This window comes from Formica exsecta, unplaced genomic scaffold (assembly GCF_003651465.1).
Source record: "Formica exsecta isolate Colony F162 unplaced genomic scaffold, ASM365146v1 scaffold80, whole genome shotgun sequence".
Classification (NCBI taxonomy): Eukaryota; Metazoa; Arthropoda; class Insecta; order Hymenoptera; family Formicidae; genus Formica; species Formica exsecta.
Window position 1 is genome coordinate 1,752,277 of NW_021853570.1, and position 24,402 is coordinate 1,776,678.

Here is a 24,402-nt window from a genome sequence, read left to right on the forward strand (position 1 = left end):
AGTTTTTAATTTTTGTTAAATATTCTCTTTTTTTTTTTTTATTTTTTAATTTTCTCTTTCCTACAATTTTTCGAAACACTCTGAGTAAAACACAACATTCCCGTCTATTCCATTGTACTTAGTCTGTCTGTTGCAATTTGAGTCAATTTTTTGATAATTATTTTATTATTAACAGATACCTACAGCGATCTGAGGATGGCTCACACCGGCGTGTCGCAAGTGTCATACACGAGCAACATCTACGGTGGCGCTCAGAGTTCGAGCAGGATAGTGTCTTATCAGCCCACGACCACAAACCTATATTACGACATGATTAATTCGCAACAGCAGCAACAGCAATTGCTGGAGACTCATTCGCCCAAGATCGAGTGTCCGTCTTCACCTTGTGCTACGCGTTCGCCCGGAATGGTCTCAGCCGGTCAATCACCTGATCATCATCAGCTCACCTCGCCGCATATTGTCACCCTGGGCAGTCCGTCGAGTAGCCCAGCTGGTCCTAAGATTATGCTGGACAACGGACATCTTGAGAGGTCTACGGTTGTGTCAATATCATCCTAGAAGCTGTTCAGAGAGAAGCTGGACAGCTCTTTGGGTTGCCACAGCCATTATATTTCTTAAGAGATTTAATGATATATATTTATATAATATATATTTATATAGTATATATATTTTTTATATATTTATATATATATATATATTATATATATTTACACCATATACATTATATATTTATATATTATTAAATTTTGCAATCCACATAACCCAATATTAAAAGAATTTGTTTTAATTTGTGCAATAATCTTTTGCACAATATCCTTTTTCTTTTTAACCAGCGAAATAAGCATCTCATTAGGCTTTCTTACTTATCTACGCGCATTGTGATACGCGAAATTGAAAGTTATATATCTTTAGAAATCGTGTGTATAAGAAAGCAAGAAAGGAACGGTTGTAAATATGCGTTTTAAAAAGTTTTAGCATAAATTTTTCGGGAAGATATGGACTTTCCTTTGACAAGGAAAATGAATTGTTCTCTGTTACTTTTTTATTCAATCTTTTTTTTACCAAAGAGGACTTTACTAACGAGTCTTGCGAATCGACATCTAAGACAATACCAAATTGCAGAAAATATTGTTGTATCTGTATATATAGATATACATACATATATATATATAAACGGGAATTTATATGTAAGATTAGACGTATATTCTTATATATCGTTCGAGCGTAAGACTAGATAGATAAAACCATAAGGATCTTATGGCGGATATATAGTGCCTTTGTTATATATGATATAAGCGATATCACGTGAAAATGTTTAAAAAAAAATAAGAATAATGTAATACACAACTAGACAATAAGCATGTAACGATAATAGCATATATTAGACGAATGAACATATCCCTCTCCTTCTCCCGATGGCATCATAAGACTAATATATGCGACTATATAATATAATTTCTTTCCTTCCGTAGCAACGCATCGTATTTCGCAAATGGTGCAAATGTATCAATATATTTCATGTAATATATTTTTAGAATGTTGTATATCAAAGCATCAGTTATTTTTAAATAAAAAGGGATATTTAAAAAACGAAGCCAAGAAGCTTTACCGATGCCTTCAATTTATACGTAATCATATTACTTTTAAAATCTATATATAAGTTTGCATTTGAAAGACATTTAAAAATTTAGAAATAACTGAGATCATCACTAAAGTTAAACGATTTATATATATATATTGTTATAATGTTAATTATATAATTACAATGTTAATTATAAAGATAATAATGAGAAAGAAAATGACATATTATGACAAAAGAAAGGGCCGATACAATGTGCATTATCATGCACAATCGCGTAATATGAAGCGTCCTACTCATGTTGTTTCCTCAAACTTGCATCCGTCGCGTTGTTTAAAAGCCGGATAATATACTTATAGAATTATCAGGTTGGACTTTCCGAATCATATGATTAACACGGGATTTGCGCTGTTATATCCATAAAAACATTACCTAGCTGATGAGGCAAAGAGTCAGTGAACGACCGGAGGAAAGTTCATTCTTGTGTATTTTCGGCGATAATAAAATATCTCAGCTAATCTCGGTGCGAGTCACATATGCTCCCTCGCGTAGCAATGGCGTAGTTAACAGCGACTACGAAAACTTTATAATAATATCATTGTAGAGGGAGTTATCAGATGCTCTAATTAAAAAAATTATCATTCTTTAACATATTTGTTTTGTAATCACATGTAATTTCTACGGAATCCCCTGATTAATTCCCGTCTTAGAAAGTTTCCTAAAATTTGTAGGACTTGTTAAATCCAATCCCCTGTAGTGGTATAATTCTATTTTTTAATACATTATAAAAATAAAAATTAACGAATAAAATAATTGAAAGCATAACTTGTGTCATTTATTTATTTTTTATAATAAAGGCGTTTTACTATTTAATAAAAAGATATACAATTGTTCGTTACATATATAAAGAATAAATAACACAATTTATGCCCAAAATAACACGATTACGCTATTGCTGCATTTGGAGCAATAACACACGTTGAATCGTCGCCTTAGAATGATGTCTCACCTGATCCGCTTATCAGTGGATAGCTCGGTGTATGCTCTGTAACCATGACAACAGTCATACCCCAAAAGCTTCATATCCCTCCCTCCTGGCAGGCAGGTGATAAGAGATAATCCGGGCCGAGTATACCTGTAGATACACATCGCGCGGACGCGCGCTTGTACACGGCAAGGTAAACCGATCCCCTCAGCACAGGGAGCTATACGAAAATAACTTGGGATAAGAGAATAATGAACCGCGTGAATATATATATATATATGATATATAAACGTGAATACGCGATAGAGATAAATGCGTCGAGGATAAAACTTTCATCTCGTAAAATCACAAAATTTAAATACATCTTCCTTTAGTCCTATATAGAGGGAACTGCTTTGTAATAATTAAGTTTTAAATCTCTGATAATTATCAACCATTGATAATTAAGATTTACACCGATATCACTATTTATCAATTCGCTAAAAAATAAATTCTTGAAAATTGGAAAAGTATCAGGAAAATAGAATGAAGTGGCATGGACTAAAATTCCAAGAATCGCCATACCAAAAATTTCTAAAATTTTTCTAAGTATATTAGAATACATATTACAAAGCGCGCGCTACATGCGTGTCATTTATTTCTGTACGTCATGTTTAACAAACCACAATTTGAAAAAATTCCAAACAAAAAAAATGCGAGACGTTCCGTATATTGCTAAATTTCTCTTCTACACGTGATTGCGACAAATATCGGAACATAATATGTCATGATCATTATAATTAACAATTAATTAACTCTTAATGAACGATAATTGTATCACGACAGGCAAGATTGTGTGTGTGTTTCTCACGCGTATTCAAGGCATACATATCTAGAAAATAAGAAAAACGATTATTAGAATTGGAATTTAAAAATTCCAAAAAATAAATTATATATTATATAATTATTGATATTTTTTTACATTATATTTTTTGTTTTCTGTGTTTATTGTAATATTATTGTGGAAATTTTCAGAGAGAATAATAAGAAGAAATAGCAAATTTTAATAAAATCAGTTAATAATAAAATATTTAATTTAGATAAATGATATAGATATAAACAAATTTAATAATGATTATGATTGAAATTGTATTATATTTATAATAATCCTTAACGTAGTCTATAATTATGAATTATAAAGCATGTTATCTAGAAAATCTCATGTAGAATTTTTGACATGAGCTGAATGCTGGAAAAAAAAAATCGTTGGTATAGTTATAGATCTTCTCATTGATAAATCTCATCGTTACTTAACCTTCCAAAAATTAATCTTTTATTCTACTAATGACATTGCCAGGGAAATATTGTATCTCATAGACTGTCCAAATAAAATGATTGTGAAACTATATATGATTTTCCGCGCGCTCCAGTTATTATTTTTACGTAGGTATTATATCTTATCAACGTTTTTTGACATCCCAGCATTCTTTTTCTTATAAAACTGAGATTCATGCTTTGTTCAATCGATAAATAAATATTAACAATTTCTATCTCCTGATGCTTCGAGAGAATAACTGTTTGTCTCGGTTGTTTCTTAAAGAAAATATTATTGCTATTACTTCAACTCACCGCTACAGCTTTCGTAACGACGACACCGCGATGAAGGGGCGGCTGAAGCGGGACGATCGGGGGAGACCGATACCAATATGGCAGAAGGGAGCCCAGCATGGCAGTCATCTCCTAATCATCGTCAGTCAATATTTGACGGGCTCGCGGATCAAATCGAAGCTTCGATCTCGCGCTACCAGACGGCAGCTTCAACGACGATCATCGAGCGACGACGACGACGGCGACGATCACGACGACGACGACGACGACGACGACGACGACGACAAGAGCAGCAGGCATTCCTCTCGCACTCCACGTAGAAACGCACCTGTGTCAAGCGCGCGCCGCGTGCGTGTCTCGCTCACAGGCTCACTCGCGAGAATCGAACGGAACAGCGCGAGAACGAGGAGCGAGCTCCGAGAACGTCAAGAGTACCTCGTGGAGTTTGTGACGATCAGGAACCGCAATCAGGATACAGACGGTGCTTTTCTCCTCATATTCGAGCTTCGTCGACTCGTAAGTCAAAAGTCTTATCATTCTTATCCGCGCGATTCCACGCGCTCTGACAGAGACCGGTGTCGCGACGCCGCATCTGTACATTCATATATGATCGCATTTCAATCATTAATTGTCGTTGAATAATTAATTTTTTTCTGCTTGTAATATAACTAGTCGACTGTATGTATGATTTAGAAATAAGTCGGAGCGATTGAATGATGTTAATAGGAACCGCATTAGACGATTTAGATAGCAACGTATTTTTAAATTTGATAATTTTCTCTTACGTCTATCTAGATCAAAGCGATGAACCTTATTAATTTTATAATATTAACGCATGAAAGCGTTCTTCTTAATTAACATTAATGCGGATTGATGTGTAATATTATAAAATTGCCGTCATTGTAATTTCTCTAAGGGTCCTTCAAATATAAGACTGATGTGCTTTATTAAAACATAAAAAGGACATTAAGGTATAATAAAGTCTAAAGTCACACTCGTGAGACTCGTGTAATCGTCGATCGAAAAGTAGTAAATCGGCTAACGCGATTTCATCTGATCGACGTTTAAGAGAAATAGAGAGAGAGAGAGAGAGAGAAACGCACGTGAGGAGCCGAAAGCGAACATCAGTGGTAACGCGAGCAACGAAAGAAACACTTGTGTTTTATATTCGAGTCTCTTCGACACTTGTGTTTTGTACCTGGCCCGCTTCCTCTTCTTCGTCAATGCGATCCCGAAATCTAGACACGGGCCTCATCGATTCATCCGTCTCACTTTCTCTCTTTCTCGGCGACTCTCTACCTCTTCATTTTTCTTGAAAGTTTCTTTTTCAAGGTCTTGGTTCACCGTCACATTAATTTGTCTGTGTTACCAAGACGTGTCGCACGTGCGTACGAAACTCGCACGAGCAATATATTACCGCTATGAAAAATTTATATATCTCATGGATGCGAGTAATTATTATAGAGTGTAACGATGGTTGCATAAAGTCGGACTCGTGATGAATTAAATAACGTATCAAAGTTGGTTAATATTATAATGAAAATTAATTTTACTATCATTCAAATGATTAAATTTACCGTTCCTTATTTTTAGAGGATTAATTAGATAAAAAAATTAAAAAAAAAAATTCTTCCGAAAAGTATTCAAAAGTTTGAAGCTGATATAAAACATGAGCTCATTAAAGTATACGTAATTTCCAGTTCATACAAACGATGGAAAGTATTTGCAGACTTTTGAGTTCGCTCTCTCTCTCTCTTTCTCTCCATCTCAAGAGCAAATTAATTATTTTAATGTTTAATTAATTTACCTGCATCTGTTGCTTAAGAACGAGACGTATCCCAAACGACGGTGTCCAGATTGTTCGATTACAACGCCGACAGCGCAAATATTAAATCGATAACTCAAGTTAATCCAGTGATGTGCTCGCGACGGAAGATTTCAATGAATAAATACTCTCCGACAAGGCGTGCCGCGTATGGTGACATTCTTTTTTTTTATAAACTTAATAAAATTTTAAGAATCGCACTCACAATTTAATTAACTCACACTTATCTCCTTTATTTAGGCGCATATTGCATTTCTCGACGGAATCTTGTACTCCATCATTTAAGCTTCTTTCAATTCATACTCCAATTATTATACGCTCGAAATGTATCTCTCTCTTGACACTACCTTCAACTTTTTATTTTCACAAAAATTTACAGGAGCTTTCTTCGATTTATCATCGATTACATGTCACAGCCGATCTCGAAAGACATATTCACTATCAATCGTGTCTGCGCCCACACATACATATCATTTATAAGAACAAAATAATTTTTCATTGCGTACGAATTTTCTTTCTCGATACGAATTCGTTCCCAACGCGCTCGATCTTCATATAAACACGATTCATCGATCCAAATTAAAGTCTCGTTGTCACCTGTTGAGAATGCAGATTCGCGCGACGCGTTTGACATCGGTGTTCCTTGCGATGTCTGGCACGAAACTATCCATCGCCAGGAAGAGCGATATCCCCCGAGAGCGCAGATAATATTTTATTAATCATTAAGCACATAGCCGCCGTACATATAAGATAATGGGAATAATATCAGGCAATGACGATAATACTGTTTGTCGTGCACGTTAATTATTGGTCCTCTCGCGCCGCGCCGTCGGCTCTTTGCTCCATTATCGATCAATTTATTCGAAATATTGGCAAAGTTTATTTTGGAAAAAAAATAAACTTCGTCGCGTGGATATGTCACAAAAATCAGGAAATGATAGCAATTAGCGATTTTTTGTTGATTTCGCTTGTTCAAATAATTTGAAAGTCTCAAGATTCGATACGACAGTGGCAACCGCGAGAGATTCTCTTTTAAAGGCATATTTCGGCAAATTTGAAATATTTATGAACTATTTTTTTAAGAGAATTTAGATTGCATAAGTTTTTTAAGAATTTCTTTATTTGCAACGCAGTTTGCAATTAAATATCTCGATACAAGAACACGCGAACAAAAATTAAAATTCTGTGGAAAAATCCACATGTAAAATTTGATCGAAAAATAATGTACTTTCATCGACCAACTCAATTGTATCTCGAAATCTCGTATAAACTTGAATTACTTGAAAATTATAATTTGAAACACTGAGCAACATACAAGACAACATACATTAATAGGGACGTTACACGTATTAATAGGGATTTAGCAATGATATCGCTTGTAAAGATGGTGATGGAAAAAGCGGCGCTGGCTTTAGTTCCGAATGCGAGAGCCCAGTGTAAATCATATTTTTTTCAAGGTCTCGTAACGTTCCATTCGTAGCCAGGCGATCGAAATACAAATATTGGAATAAAAAGTTTCGATCCCGCCGCTGCAGAAACGCAAACATCGGCATGGCGGTATACGACGCTCGTGTCTCTTTTCTTCAAGAAACGATGAAGGCAATTCCTAAAACTCTGTAATTTTCTCTGTTTTTTTTTGCGGTTGGCAATTTAATTACTATTTAAAAAAAATCAGTATGGATAACTCTGTGAGTACCTTATAGTTATCGTCCTCTATTTTCGAGCTCATTTTTCGGATACTTTACGACGAACGAGCACACTATATTTGCGACGAAAATAATGAGCGTGAAATTTGTTTGCACGGCGCGGTTGTGGCGCGATGTTAATCCCGTCGACGTTAAAATCGAGACAGCTCTGTCTCTCGTTGTAAATTTTAATAATTGCGCCGTAAAACCTTCCTCATCTTTGCACGCGTTGCGAGATGCGAGCGCGTCGTTAAACACGCGCCGATTGGGCCATAAAGGACTTGTAACGCTCGCCATTTTGATGCACGGGCGTGCACTATGCTTGATTAAAACGATGACAAATTGTAATAAAGTTTTATTGGCCTCTTAGTATTCAATGAGAGACAAGACGTCAGCCTTAGTGCTGTACTTTGGAAATTTTTCCTGATAATCGTTAAATCAATCTTTATCAAACTATGATACTTTGGAAATTTTCCCTACTAGTTGTTAATTTCTGTAGCAGACTATCATGTCGTACAATTTTTCGAGAGAGAATAGTTTATTGACGAAATTTATTTTGGTACCGTTGAATAAAGAGAGAGAAAATATCTTAATTTGCGGACCTTAATTACAAGAAGATAGAATAATCAAAGTTGAAGGGATATAATAAAAATGAGAATATTGATATTTTTATTAAAATTCCTATATTGGTCGGATAAAAAATATAATTAAAGGAATATTCGATGATTTTTGGACACCGCGTATATCAGAATTCTTTGAACTGCATGATGTCAACGTGCAAAAATAAGACATCATTTTCACGTAGATTCTCGGTGATACGGATTCTCACGTACACACGCGCGCGCAAATCATGCTACCTAATATCTCTACACACACACGCACACACATACTTAAATTTTTCTCATATACGATGATAAGGGGTTTCTACGTGGCTGATAAAGAAAATGGCCTCGACGCGTTCGCGCCTCGTTTAATGACGTAAATCCTCCTCGTGTTCGCTCGCAATTTTTCCTTCCGTCGTGTTTGCGTCAGAAATATACAAAAGTTCATCACGAATCAATTTCCAGGCAAAAGTTGATGATATATTATTCTCGATACACATTATGTATATGTCATTATCTCTATTTCATACTTTGTAGAGTATCATTTTTTCGTGAGACACTCAAGTTCTTCGATCTACTCCTCACTTCGAACATAAATATGTAGACTTTATATGTTTCATCCTCAAATACGTCAAATAGTAGATTTTTTTACGAGAATCTGAAAGATTTATTTCTAAGAATTATTTACACATTGCAATTATTCACACACACGTTTTAACAATTTTCCTTAGAGAGCTATAAGACGAGCACGAAAAAGATATCGTGTCAGCCTCCCCTTCCTGCTACATTCTTTAGGATTACACACTCGAGTAGATCTCGCGCAATGCACTTTGGGTTAAACGTACGTTTCGCAACCCGAGTTCTCGTCGTGAATCCACGGATCGGTGCGATTGGAGGTAAGTAAGAACGGCCCTACGCGCTCCTGGCGGACCCGACGACTGAAATTATCATTTTAGCTGATATACTAGCTAATGTAAGGATGCAGTTTTATCTCTTATTATCATGGGAAACGAGATAAATCGCGATAGTGCCGTTTATTTTGACAGCGTGGCGGCACCTCGCGCGCCTCCCCATCGGCGATGTTCAGCTTGACGCTGCGCGTTTTATGTATCATCGCTCGGGTGGTTTTTCGTCTCATCTCTTTTACTCTTTGCCTGTATCTACATAATCACGCATTCTCGAATTTTGTCGCATAGATTATACGATAAGACTACGACAGAAAGCAATCGCAGACAAACGCGCGAAACGCGCGTTGTCTCCAAGTGTCAGAAAGAGATCTTTTTCTCCATCATTTTTAACCCATATTAATTTGGCATTGTAAAATGGCAATATTATTAAATTATGCGGATAATTTTTATTCAATTGTGGCATTATATATTGATTGATAAAAATCTCTTTAATTTATCGAAAATAAATTTGAGATAAAATAAAACATAAAATTAAACACACACGTAAAATTTATATCTGTCAAATTCATGAGTTGAAAATTGCATGTCAAAATGATCGATTTCCGCCATCTTTAAAAAATGTGAGTTTTCGTTTATTTGTAATCTACATTTTATTTTTCAGAGACAGGTGTTCGTCTAAAATTTAATCACGCATCGTAGCGACATTGAGAAATCTTTCGCGCAATTATACATTATACGCGTCGCAGTTACCTCTTGTTTGCCGAGAACCGTGCTGTTTGCTTATTCCGCGACATAACACGATTGTAAACTCGAATGATCGCCAAACTTCGCCTATGAAAAAGCCCCGTATGTAGGTTTAGTTTAACGCGACTGCATATTGCGGGGAGTTAATCCGCGCGAATGCGTTTCCGAGTCAATATCGGATTGTTGCTTTATCGAGGCGCGTCGCGACGAGAGAAAAGACGGGATCAGTTTTTATGATTCCGCCGAAAACGCATAATTTCTGCAATCGACGCTTTACGATAATGACTTTTATTGACGGCGGCTAACAAATTCGTCGCGGAGGGCAGACTGTGCGAGAATTGGAAGATACGAGAAATAATGAGGAAATAGAGATATTGCGGATATATATAATGTGTCAATAATTTTTTTAATTATAGAGAGAATGAAACACAGGTGTACAAAAAGTACTATTTATTATTAAAATCTTATCGTAAAATTCCCTCGATTCTTAACAATCTCATTATTCTTTTGAATTTGATTTCTAACCATTTTTTGTGAAATTAAATTTTCAATTTTACCATTTTTATGTTTTATTTGCGATTATAAATACAATATCCAATTCGTAATTTCAAATTTATTTTTGTTCATAAATTCTCGCGTTATATAATAACGATGAATAGAACGCTAATTTCAATGTTTCTCATTCCCGGTAGAAACGTATCATAAATTTTATTTTTTTCAGCGCATAGTTTAACAACGGAAAAGCGTTACAAAGTCAACAGAACAACTAATCCATCCCACCGAACTTTCGGTGTGTTGCAATTGTGTACAATCTCCTCTCTTCCTTTTGTCATGGCTCGTAACAGCTCGCTCTTATCAGTAGAATATTGCTTCGAGAGGAAACCTGCGTCGTGCGCGTATTTGTGTGCATGTATGTGTGTGTGTGTGTGTGTGTGTGTGTGTGTGTGCTCTTGATTACTATCGAGCGGACGAGCTTACACGGTATCGTTGCGATCGCATGTAGAAATATTCGTCACCGTCACGTACGCCATTCCGGACAATTTCATGTGCGTCCAAAGGTTTTCGCGACTCGATATTTTTTTTTTGCCTCTCGAACACCGCGATCTATTTTCCATCTCCTCTTTTCTCCGTCTCATTTTGATCGCCTCTTGTTGAGATCACGTTATTAATTTATATTCTTAGGGATTCAAGAAAAACCAGCTATAATAAATTGCCTTAATTAAACTTGGCTTAATCGATCATTAATATTGAAAATCGGAAATTTGTTTTTAGAAAAATAAATATATCGCATATTTTTATTGCGAAGTCTCTATAAATTAATTTGTGGTCATTTTTATTCTAATACCCTTTTTTGATAAACTTTTCTTCTTTAATCTTGTATCTTGATTTAGACTCGCAGAAGATAACGTAGGAAGAATAAAAATTAATTTGGATGCGAAAGAGGTAAAACGTGTTTAAAGGTATGACACTTTACGTGTATCATATCTTTTTGATTACCGAAATTATGATGGTTTCGCTATCGATGACGTTTCGTTTGCAGAAATGAATCAGGGCGCACAACGTAGTACAAGCAATATTCATTATCTTGAGATGATTTTGCGGCTGTTTGTACGCTATTCGTGCGATATTATAAAAAAATCACCATCTTTTTTTTCCTCTCCGTGAGCGCATACTATTTTTGCTCTAAATTTCGGGACTAAATAATGATTGATCGGCGCGGCGTATCACAATGATTATCTACGATTCAATCGTTTTATTCCATTTTAAGATATTCACGTGTTTATCGTATGCGAGCAAGATTTTTTAATATTATTATTATTGGCATAATAATTACTGATTTTTGTACTATAAAAAAACCGATATAATTTCAATTATATTTTGTGCAACATTATAAACATACCATTTAATATATTTTGATATACATTTTCTGAATATTTATGTGACAATTGTAATTAGAAAAAATTCAATGGTTAATGTGTTTTGGAAACTTGCGACGAATTTAATTAGCGAAAAAAGTTCTATTTTTTAGAACTAATTAATTGGCTAATTAATTGACCTCAAAATCTACAGACAAAAGATGGTTTATTAAATCTTGAACTATAATATCTACTATATATCGCTAGAGAATGTATATTTATAAAAAATTCAAGCTAATAAATATTACGAATATAACGCGTGTAATTAAGTAAAATTTTATAGATTCTATGAAAGAGATTTCGTCTGTTTTATTAAAACGAGATTCTATTACGAATTCCGTTTTTCCCTGATGAATGCGTGCGAGAATGAATCATCCCTCTCTCTCTATATGGTCAAGCTGTCGCCGCTACAAAATGGCGTTAACAACGATGGCCGACGATGACGACGAGGTCTCGTGGACATGTCCCGTTCCCTCGCACGTCCCTCGTTATCTCCGTCGCAGTAACATCGCACCTTATCAATAAGCAAACAAACGGACCCCTCCGCAACCTTTTTTCCCCCCGTACTGTGTGTGTAATTTGACCAATCCGTCTGGACAGAATTACATGAAGTTTGGTTTCATTAGATTTTGACCGTCATCTGACCATCTATTTTTATCATCTACAATATAAATACCTTGATTTGAGTCGACACGAAGCGATTTCGTAAACTTTGGTAATTTTTAGGAAATGTTTTGAAAAGATATCATCAGGTAACGATTCGTTTTATCACGGCACTATTGTTGAAAACAATTTCGTCATTGGAAGAATTTACTCTTTTTTTTTTAGAATGCATATTCCTTGCATGTTTCCTATAATACATGTTTCCTTTCTGGATTTAAAATGAGATGAACGTGCGGCTTTTAGGGGAAAAAAAAAAAAAAAAGAGAGACAGAATATAAAGCATGCAGCCCTCACGCGTCACATTTTTACATACTTTTGAAGGACGAGAGAGAAGCGCGGTCGATTCTGGTGGCAATAACAGCATGAAAGAATAACCGCGGAAAGAATCTCGCAACCAGCTGACCAATGAAATACGAGGGTCCGCCCAATCAGTCGCTCCCGCTACTGTCCATCTAAACTGTCTATTGCAAGTTCTCCACATGTGCAACTTGTCTCCCTCTCTTTTTCTCTCTCTCGCCTTTTCGTTCTCCTCGCTACTCATCGACGACGAGGAAAACGCACCTCGCTTCGTTTGGTATCAGGTATAGAAACTCACCGGCGGTTCGTTGCGGTTCCACCACCTTCCTTCGCACATCTCTTTGTGGAACACCACGACGAGCGGTCGAGCCGTCTCTTCTCGCCGTCGTCAGTTGGCTTCTCGCCGGCGGAGGAAGCGTCTCTCCCGAACGATTCTTCTCAGTGATCCTCATCGCGGCTACTTCCGAGTGCATACGCGTCGTGTACATGCCATCGTCGGTTTAGTCCGAGATTAGTGCGTTCGGTGCGTTGCAAGGTGCATCGGGGAACAACGAGAACGCGGTACACGAGTCCCAAATGCGACACGCGTCGAACGAGGTATCGATGGATTTTCATTCTGAATCGTGAAATGTGAAGAAGTATAGAATTAGCGAATAATTATGTTAATCAAGAAATTCGATTTCGGGAATTTAATAAAATTGCGATATTTGAATTATAGATCTTATTTGAGTAAAAGATGTCGATAATATTAAAAGCGTCTTTATATTTTGACTATTCGTTATAAAATGTCAGATAAACTGTAAAGTTTCTTATTTATAGAGAGATGAGAGTCTGAAATGAAGTCTTCAAATAAATTTATTTTCTTTTTATTCGATTCTTAAGAAAGGCATTTGTTTGTTATTCCAATTAAAATATTCCCGCAGTAAATATTTCGATTAAAATTAAATTCACTCAATTAAAACATTCCAATTAAAATATAAACAGTCATCATTCGCTAATTAATTGTCTCTGCTACTATATTTTTAAAAGTTTCACGCTTAATTTTAGAATAATCGACTTCCCATTCACTTCAACGTAGTTTAATATGACTCACCGTGTCGCGTTACTCCGATTTGACGTCCGCGACACCGGGATACAAATTGCGAGATCACCGCCGACGGAATATAGCGGAAGTGGCGCGAGGTCTTTGCCAAAGAAAGAGAGCCGTCGCGTGGTCTCGCGCCGGAAGTCGAAACTTGACATTGCCGGGCGGAAGTGTGACGCAGGACAAACAGTGCCTCTCGCATTTTTCTCGAGACGGACGAGGTGTGTCCGCGGTCCTTTCCCTCTCCTCCACCCTCTTCACTAAGCCCGCCGTGTATGTGTTTCTGCCCGAAACGATCTCGTGTCGCGTGCCGAGGATTCCCCTGAAAGTATGACTAATCGATGGTTCGCCAGGACCATCCTTTAGCCTTTATCCTATTAATCGGATTTGACATAATTTTTTATCTCTTTAGAGAAATGTACTGTTTATGATTAATTTGACGTTGAATATCGACGTTATTATTGAATTATTTATTCTAAATTATTTCTTCTTAAAAAAATTGTTTCCGCGAAAGAGCAAAAGCGCGAAATGCGTATTCAATGTCAATGATTTCTTCGGCAAACTATCCCCGCCGTAATTCCTCCATCAGAACGAAAGTCTTCGGAGGGAAAGCAAAAGTTTGGGTAAAGATCACCGACCTAGACACCAATCTTTTCTGTTATCCGGTTGAAAATCCGATATATGACTTTGCTTGCACCGTTCCGTTATCGCGACGATAACGTTATTCCGATGCCTTCGCGCGCGAGTTTTCGCACGTGGCCGCGTCGCTCTGTCATTAATATTTATTTATATATTATTCGTAATAAATAATAACAATATGTATATTTTAAAGAAATAAAACAGTTTTCAACTATTCTTGACCGCGGAAGTGTCACATATAAATAATAATTCGATAGAAGAGAGTTTGACGTACTTCGATATATATATACGCACGATTAGATATAATTGTATTATTTCTAAACTATGACAACTCCTCGGTTTATTTAGGACGCGATGAAAGAGACGCTAATAAAGCAGGAGATCAAGATGGAATGGGAGGGTCACCACGCGGACGACAGTTCGCCGCAAGTTCCTGGAACGAAAGATCAAGCAGCATCCAGTCCCCAAAGCGTGATAACGACTAGAAGACACGTTAGAACAATCACTACCGCCGGTCACATAACCGAGGGAATCGCCGAAGTCGATCCGGAATCGCCGGACTCCCATTCGGTCACCGGAAATCTCCATCAGCAGAGAAACGAGCGGCAACACGAGCAGGCGCACCAGCGTAATTATCAGGACGAGCAGGCTCATCAGACGCATTACGTGCAGATCTCTCATCCGGCCGAGGTTCAACAACGAGCGGCGGATCAGCAACGCGTCGTTTACGCCACTAGCAACGGCCAGGAGGTACGGGTCGAAGTTTCGGAAAACTCCGAGGCTACCATCACGCTTACGGTCAAGGAACCGCCCAGGTAAGAATAGTCGAGAGATTTCTTCTAGAGCTAAGAGTTCGTTAAAAAAAAAAAAAAAGAAAACGTTTAAATACGAGACCTCTTCAAACGAGAAGATACGAGACTCCCGCGCCGGACGGTACCGAGATAGATCGGTACGCGATGTCTTACCCGGACAGTCACGAGGTACGAAGGGAGAATCAGGTCATCGCCGTACAAATGCCCGATCATCGGCGAGCCCAGCATCAGGCCGGGCATCAGAGATTCAGTCCGCACGACAATCATCAGGCGAGGTATCAGACATCGCCGGTTCTCACCGCCACAACAGAGGACTACGACGCCACGACGATTGCCACGACGATCGCCACGACGATCGTCACGCAACCGGGATCCACGGTCCATCTGGGATCACCCGCGCCGCCGTATTCGCCGCCCATGGACGGCATTCGTTCCGGCCAGCAGCAACCGCAGCAACACCTCGTGCCGACGAACTATTCCGACGCCAGTGGCGTCGTCAAGTACGACCCTCCCGAGTCCGCGGCAGCCGTGGAAACCATCAAAGGCCCGAACACGTACACCACCCTGGAGACAGTCGCCATTCCACCCACGCAAAACGTTCAATATACGCAATATTTGTCGGCCAGCGAGACGTTTCAGCAGGCATCGACTTACAGCTACGCCAAACCGGGAGATCCCGTGATCCTGGCGTATCCATCGTCAACGCATCTCGGATCGAGAATGACTGAGGTAAGAAAAAAAGAGAGAAAGCTCTTCTAAAAGTTTACTATTGTTATTTTAATTACGTATCTCGCGTTAGCTTATATAATTTTAATTATATAAAAATATAAACATTAGAAATGATGATTATATAAAAAGATAAAAACTTCTTATCTTTGCTTTTAAATCAAAGAAAGATACAAGATCCACGTTCCAACAGGTGGAATCACCCGGCAGCGCGTTCATGAAAGGTGATCCGACGTTGACGTCATCCTTGACCTCTACTCGAGCGATTCCACTGCATTACGATCAACCCGGTTCGCCGGGCTCTCAAGTGACGTTGTACAGCGCAGGACCGACGTCGTATCAATACGTGAAGCAACCCTCGGGCGATCCTTACTGGCCAGCCGGTAGCACACCCTCGCCCCCGACTTTGGAATACGTCCCGAGTTATCCGAGCATCACCGCCATCTCCGTCGCCGACGCCACCAACATGCAGCTGTACTCGGGCGGTGGGTACAGCGTCTCCGCGAGCGGGGGCGGACCACCCTCGGCGTGGACCACCCTTCCGCTTCCCGGTACCGACGAGGCCTTCGACAATGCCGTTATGACGACGGAGCCTAAGGAATGCGCCAACTGCGCGGCCAACATGACGCCGTTGTGGAGACGGGACGGTACCGGCCACTATCTTTGCAATGCCTGCGGCCTCTACAGCAAGATCAACGGGGTCAACAGACCACCCATGAGATGCCCCAAGCCGAAGCAGTCCGTCACGCCGGTAAACATTGTGCGAATCTTTATTACTACAATATAACTATATATATATATATATATATGTTTTTTATAAGTAATCTGAGAATCACTCTCCGGGAATAACACTCGAGTTTCGATTTTACACATTTTTATCTGTCTCTTTTGATAATAATCAATTCATCAAGTTTCTTTATATTATTGCAACAGTCTCTGCAGCGCGTATATCAATTAGCGCAACTCAAATAATGCAATGTAGAATTTGCACTTTTGTTTAACTTGGCATTTCAGCGCTCTCGAACTGAAATTTATTTTAGTTTTAAATTTCATCTTTCTACTATTATTTTCTAACATAATATATATACATAAAAATGAATATTATGATATATCGTTAAAAAGTATTAAAAAGAAAGAGTAAAAAACAAGAAATTAAAACATAATCTGCGATTCTCGTTCGAATGCTCGACAGCCGAAATACGTTTGACCATCGCCAAAACGGGGCCACCGATATTTACCCTGATAAATTTCTCGCTCGTGAAACGTACATGACTTCGATATTAAGTAACGTTCTCGCGTTCTCCCTCTCTCTCTCTCTCTCTCTTTCTCTCTCTCTCTCGTTTCCCTCTACCGTTACCAAAGACAGAGAAAAGAGGGATGTTATCTCTCGCCGAGCAAATAATCACTACGGGGACTCACTGGCGGCTGTTGTTTGCTCTAGTTTTCTTGCGCCGAGCACTCCCATTTTCGTATAGTCTCGATTCCTCAAACACCCCGTCGTCAACGACGCAGCATTTCATGTCGTCATCATCCGCCGAGAGCGAGGAATTTTCTCGAGCGGCCTTAAAAATTACGAAAAATATATGCTTTAATCGTAAATTATTTGATGCAATCAAGAGAGAATGCATCGCTCGAGAAATATGTAATTTATTTCTGTAATTTAATGCTTTATTAGATAACGAAGATGATTATTAAATATTTTTTTAAATACGGTATTTTTTCACGCTCTATCCATACACGTTTCCTACAAGAAAGAAAGAGAGAAAGACGGAGAGAGAAGGAAGGGAGAAAGCTAAAATATTTCAAATATGAGATTTGTGTGCTATTCGCTTCTAACGTAAGATTTTTTATAGATATTTTTGCATACGCAATAACTTTAATACGTATGTTTATATGAAAATAGTACTTTTTATACTGCAGACCGGCGTACGGAGGACAGGAGTGCAATGTGCAAATTGCAGAACAAACAATACGACCCTTTGGAGACGAAACAACAATGGCGAGCCAGTTTGCAACGCGTGCGGACTTTATTTCAAGCTGCATAATGTGAGTGACAAAATTATATACGTTTTTTTAAACGGAAATTTTATTAATTTTGTTAATCAACATGTCCAAATATTATCACAAAAACATTCTATAAAAATAAATAATAATAATAAATGGTAATAACGACGCAATAAATAAATAAAAACGCAGCTCTAAAGACAAATTATATTGCTGACGTTGAAGAGCGTAATTTAGAAAGAATAGAATTTTCTTTTCTCTCAATGTATCTGAGTAATATTCTGAGAATTGCTATAACACAATGTTCTCTTCCACTCTTGCGATATAAAAATACCAAGAGAGCAGTGGAGTGAATTACTTTTAATTAATACATCAATCTCGTTACGACTGGTCAGCGTATCGTTATCAGTCTTTTTGCGATCGCTAGTCACGATAACGGTGACTTGATTGTTTTTACACGCACGAGACGTCCCTGTCACGACGTAGAGGAGCGCAGATTATCGCGCGGATCTGTGCAAACGATCGTGACAATAAATTTAATTAAAACAGAGATTGATGTGCGGATGTACTATGAATCGACTGAAAAAATGCGTATTTATTATCGTACATATTTAACCTTTTTCATTTCTATTTTTTTCATCAATCTTAATATAAAATTCTGAAAACTACGAGTGATATTTCTATTTTGGCCCTAATGTAATATATATATTACTAAATAATAATTCTATTATATTTACAAAATTTTTTGTGCATAATTTAAAGTAATTAAAAAATATATAATTATTTATAAATAATCATAGAACTTCGATCTATCTTAAAGCTACAAAACTTATTTTAGGTTTCTTCAAAATTGTCATTTCATTACTTTCTTACGCCAAATTTACAGAACTGAAAAGAGACAACGCGCGCACATAATTAATTTAATTATAGGTGAACAGGCCGTTGAGCATGAAGAAGGAAGGAATACAGACGCGAAAGCGGAAACCAAAGAATCACTCGGGATCTATCACTGGAAATCTACCCGGACCCAGTGGTATCCACAAGACCGAGATGAAGTCCAACCTACTTGGTGAGTCTTCGGTGAGCAAGTCTATTATACAGTTTATTTTCACTAACACTCCCTCTCTCCCATCATCTCAACTTAAAAAATATACGGGGTATATATCTGCGCCCTTGAATAAGCCTCAAAAAAATTCTTTGCAAGCTTAAATTCTCTCTCTCTCTCTCTCTCTCTCTCTCTCTATTTTTATCGTTCAAAAACTATTGACGTTAAACGTCATTTTTTCTATGATATAATAATATCCTATATATTCTCGTTTTTTTTTCGCAAACGTTAATTGGGCAATTAATCGGTTTGATTAGGTGTACCTACAGGTAGAAGTGATCGAGATATTTTGAGGAATATAAATTCGCACGTAAAACTATTTTAATACATTATTAAATAATTATATAAGAGCAATCGCTAGATTTATATGAATATCATATACATTATAAAACCATCATGCAATTATTAGAATGCTAAAAATTATTTTTACCATCGCGATTATGGTTAAATAACAACGATCAATTAGTTTTTTTGTGCGCGGGTGAATATCGTTTCTCAGGCAAAAACGCAAAAGCCGTAATTCCCGTCCTCGTCCATCAGTAGCCTCGATGGCCGACTAAATATACGATCGTGTGTACATGTGATAGCGCGAAGGGGGATCGGGACAGTCCGATGAGAGCACACAATAACCGATAGTGCCTCGGATTGGTCAAAGCTCGAGATGCGCTCTCTGATAGCGACACGTACTTCTCCACTTCGATGGGGATTAAATCGGAGAATACGCGGGGAGAGAGAGTGGAATTTTACCCCCGACATTTCAATATATATATATTTCTCACGTACGTTAGAGCGCAATAAAATGGAAAAATCGCGCAATTAACGTCATTTAACGCGTTTTATCGTGTCTAGAAAATTCTAATTAAAATCATAATCGAGAAAAAAATTTAGCAACTTTGCATGTCCGATTATATTTATATGAAACCATACTTGACGAGCATTATTGTCCGATATAATCTGTCGATTTCGCGGACTCGCAAGAATGACGGATCGTGAATTTTCCACTCGAGCCATGTGCATGCGTTTATCTCTTTCGAGAATCACAACCTTGGGGCACTTCTTACGAGCGACAAAACAAGGATCAAAAGTCGATCAATGGATACAACGAATATTCATCTTGATAAGAACGCAAGTCGATCGCTGAATTTTTACGACCTAAACTGTCAAATAAATAATTAAAGAATAGGAAAATTAAAGTCTCGTAAATTAATAACATGAACATTTAAACGATGTAAAAAACCGTAGAAAGTTATCGTAAAATATTATCAGAAAATTAGTGTGTACATTTTTTGCGATTATTAATGAATTTATATACACTTATTACGCGGTAAAAATTGAGATTAATCAAAATGCAAAATGTGACGAGCATAGTAATCGTGACCGATGTCGTCTCTTTTTTTCTTGTTGACGTTACAGTGGACTCGTTGCAGTTGAACGCAATATACACAAGCGGGGGCGGGGGTGGTGGAGGGGTCGAAGAGCACTGTCTTCCCGTAGGTACACCAACTGGGACGCAATTAGGGCATGCACACTCGCCCCTCGCATTACCTACCGCCGCCGTGTTGAATCGCCAAACAACCCTTACGTAAGTCACGAATCATTAATCTCAATTGTAACGCATGAGATCTATTTTGACACACGTTTATGTGTGTGCGTGTGACGGACTATCGTTAAATTTATTAATATTAATATTAATATTAATAAACTGACTGATAAAACATAAAACTAAGAAAATCGAATAAATTTAAAATAAAAAAAGAAGAAAAATATAAAATTTGTATTTAATAATAAAAATAATTAAAAATTCAAATAGGTATAATTCTATATATATGATTGCTAGATTATATTTCATCGCAAAAATTTAATTCTTTTTTTCTATCCAAGTAAATGAGATAAAATATTAATTTGAAAAAAATTGACAGACATGTCGCGATAATTATTTGTTAATATTTATTTAATTTTCATTCCAGCGTGCCACCACTAGAACCAATCACTAGTCAGTCCAACAGTGACCTTGCCTCGGTTATAACGTCCACTACGACAGCACATTCCGAGAGATCGTAGAAAACCGTTTCGTTCTTACCGACTTGAAAACACTTGCCGACTGCAGCTGCAACAATAAGCTCTGTGGAAAAAAATTCTGGCAAAGGAATATCGACTTTATCATTGCTTATCGGCATCGTCGCTTATCGACAAAAGCGCTGATCGTTAAAATATAGACATCCTATATAAATACAAAAAAATAGCATGTACTTATAAATGTCCGTATTCGTTAGATCATTCAGTGCAATGCTGAGGAAAATCATTTTATCACAATCCGATACGAAAAATGAAACTCAATGCTAAACAATGCTGCACAGTGTCAATGGGAAGTGAAGAAGTTTAGTATCCTAGATGTCTAATTATCGCCAATTTGGGATTAGGAAACAATTATTAAAATTATATATGTGTTCCTATCGCTTATATATTTATATTTATTTAGTCAAGTATTAGTTTTATTTAACAGTCTATATTCCAGCGTTTAAGAATTAAGAAGCGTGGGATTGTATAATCGATGCAGCATTTATTCTATTATTATCTCTTTGCGCTTTATATTAATTATGTCGATTTTATAAAATAACGTTCGCACACGTTCCATATATATATATACAGTCTCCCGATTACCGATATTGTAGACTGCTTCGTCTCAGAAAATACCTGAACTGATACGCTCCCTGTTAGAAGAAGCGAAAGATACTATTATCGTGTCGAGAAAAAGAAATTTATCAACACTTCACGGATTGTGTTAAATTTCAATTAAAGTTAACTTGAGTTTTCTGTTTTATATAAAGACAGAGATTCTAATTCCAACCATACATTTTATTATGTCATTGATTATCTATTTGTACAACAGATGGATTTTTTTCTCGTAAAGGTGACTTGATTTTTTTTCGCCACGTTTACGGCAATGCAACATACAAGACATTCCAAATGATTAATCTGTATTTATCGTGCGATTTGTACTTAATACGTGACACGTGCATGTAACCTGGTTCAGCTCGATATTGTAAATATATATTTACATCGCGTGATCCAAAGATATATATATAATATATAGAGATGTATATTTTGATTTTCTCCAAAGAGTAATATATATATATATGTATAACTAACTATATATTTAGACATTTTCTGCACACAAATGGGTCCTTTTTAAATATAATATTTTTCAAAATGAGATTGCAGATCTCTTTCTCTGATCGACAATATTTACATTGCATGTAATGTAATGATATGTTGAGTATGCAAGTATATTTTGCCACAGTATCATCAAATAGAATCATAAATTATAAACGGATAAACGTAATAGTAAATTCTTAGTTTTCCTCCTTCTTTTTTTAATATTATTTACGCTTTGACATTCCTAATTAAAAAACTGCAAATTGAGGTTCTTTCACAAGAGCAAAGTCTCCGGCAGCAGTTCGTTAAGTTTCCAAAAAAGTTCCCGAAAAGATAATGTCTATCTGTAACTCATCCAGTGATGCGTGACTTACTAACTAAAGCATTTATCGTGCGAATAGAATAAATTATTTAACATTGCACATATCCGTTACACGAGAGTCTAGATAGCAAGTATTTATATCGTCGCAGTAGAAATGCACGAATTAATTCCGAAATTACCGTACATTTTGTTTTATATTAATAATCTGTACATCGTATAATAAATAAGCATGTGAGCTATAAAGCCGAGTACAAAGCGCGCAAATTTCACCGTCGTTAATCAAACTGTGTACCATTCTAACTCGTTTCTCTTCCATCATAGAGGAACGTCACGATAATACTTTTACTACTTCAGATGAAACATATTTTTTATCAATAGACTCTTTACCGAATTTTTACATCCTGTACATTGTAATAAAAAAAAAAAATATAAGAATAAATAAATGTTACTAAAATTCGCGTGGATTTATAATAGAGAATTATTAAAAAATATATTTAATAGTGCTTATGTGCACATATATGTGAGTAAAATTCTTTTTTCGTAACACATGCTAAATAAAATACAATAATTCACACACACACACATAAAGACACGGCGACAATACGCGAACGCGATGGGAGTACGACAAAGGTAGAAAGCTGGACCGCAAGCAGGAAGGTGACAGGCAAAGAGAGAGGCAGAGGGTGCACGAGGGAAACGGGGAGAGGAAGGACGAGAGTCCATCAGCCTAAAGAGCGGCTATCGTGCCGGCTAAGGGCTATTCCATGTTAGCCGTTCTCGCCGGGCTCTTTTTTTTTCCACCTCTTCTTTATTCCCCTCCGGGACTTTTTATACCGTGGCGCAAACCTGGCGCCGCCCTCTCGACGATCCCCTTCCCCGTCGTCGATCCGCCGTTCCGAGAGACACTTCTACCCATCGTTTCCGATCCTGGACTCTTTCGCCCGGTCCTTCTTCCACCGAGAGTTTCTCTCCCAGTCGTCCCCTCCCCTCTTTCTCGCCATCGACTCCCTTTCGTACATTTTTTTTTTCGAAGGATCGTATAATTTATCGTTTTTGGTACGCGTCTCGTTGCGGGTTTCCACGAAGTTCGGCGCGCGGAGGCTGAGTGGGAGAGATGACGATTTATCGTCGGCAGCGATTCGCGAGCGTAAAAAAAAGATGTTCTTCGTGAAAAGTTTAAGATGGGCACGATAATGTCGCGAACGAGCTCTCGTTTTAATCGCTCGTGATTTATGCGAAGTTGCGGGATTACGGGAGAGAAACAGAGGATGAAGATCCACGGATTCATAATTGAGAAATTGGAGATTCTAATGTCTCTCTTCTTGTGTAATAGCCGAGAAGAAAATCATATCGTCGATGTCTTTTCTTCTCGGTTTAGTAAAGACGAGATTAGATGCACGCATCGTTCGCTTTCTCTGTTGTATGTGTGCGTGCATGAGCGATGATATTTATTAGAAATAAATCCCGGTGAAAGCGTATAATAAAGCAAAAATATTTTCGCCGAGGATTGATAACTTCTCGGCTTGAAACAACAAAATAATGTTCAATTCGGCCGCGTTCTTTTTATTATTCGTTCTTCGAACAGATTTCCAAAGATTTTATTCGTGGAAACCGAAAATTCATGTTGAGGCGATATAGTTGTAAGATAAACGTACGAAGGTACGTAAATAGAGATAGGAAATGAAAAAATAATATCAACAAGATATGCACTTCTAACATTAAATGTATATATAAAAAAAAAAAAAACTTGGAGAACTTATCGG

General features: G+C 37.3%; 2 protein-coding genes and 1 long non-coding RNA gene across 16 annotated transcripts in view; 2 read left to right on the forward strand and 1 right to left on the reverse strand.

The window, feature by feature from the left end:
- LOC115244273 (box A-binding factor-like) overlaps window positions 1–2,232 on the forward strand; it is a 60,178-nt gene extending 57,946 nt beyond the window's left edge. For all 5 annotated transcript variants that reach the window (XM_029821816.1, XM_029821818.1, XM_029821819.1 and 2 more), the window contains one exon: window positions 176–2,232. In XM_029821816.1, coding sequence (XP_029677676.1) covers window positions 176–558 — 383 coding nt within the window. In that variant the 3' untranslated portion in view covers window positions 559–2,232. The remainder of the gene's footprint in view (window positions 1–175) is intronic.
- On the reverse strand, window positions 1,053–4,236 carry LOC115244278. Its single transcript, XR_003885351.1, has 2 exons — window positions 4,173–4,236; window positions 1,053–3,435 (listed from the first exon to the last, which is right to left on the reverse strand). It is a non-coding gene; the product is annotated as an uncharacterized LOC115244278 (long non-coding RNA).
- Window positions 3,728–24,339, forward strand: LOC115244272. Of its 10 annotated transcripts, none has more exons than XM_029821806.1 (8): window positions 3,728–4,667; window positions 14,863–15,329; window positions 15,425–16,055; window positions 16,219–16,812; window positions 17,973–18,098; window positions 18,987–19,125; window positions 20,575–20,743; window positions 21,129–24,339. In XM_029821806.1, the coding sequence occupies exons 1-8, from the start codon at window positions 4,101–4,103 to the stop codon at window positions 21,220–21,222; spliced, it is 2,787 nt and encodes a 928-aa protein (XP_029677666.1). In that variant the 5' UTR covers window positions 3,728–4,100; the 3' UTR covers window positions 21,223–24,339. The 10 variants fall into 10 exon arrangements, with proteins under 10 accessions (XP_029677666.1, XP_029677667.1, XP_029677668.1 ...); XM_029821807.1 differs by having other exon boundaries at window positions 16,219–16,803; XM_029821808.1 differs by having other exon boundaries at window positions 16,246–16,812; window positions 21,129–24,338.
- The last annotated feature ends 63 nt before the right edge of the window (window positions 24,340–24,402 follow it).

Coding starts and splice junctions, on each gene's coding strand:
- LOC115244272 (XM_029821806.1), top strand. CDS start 4,101: ATGCTTCGAGAGAATAACTGTTTGTCTCGGTTGTTTCTTAAAGAAAAT. Junction 18,099..18,986: donor TTTATTTCAAGCTGCATAAT/GTGAGTGACAAA, acceptor ATTTAATTATAG/GTGAACAGGCCGTTGAGCAT. Junction 20,744..21,128: donor AATCGCCAAACAACCCTTAC/GTAAGTCACGAA, acceptor TTTTCATTCCAG/CGTGCCACCACTAGAACCAA.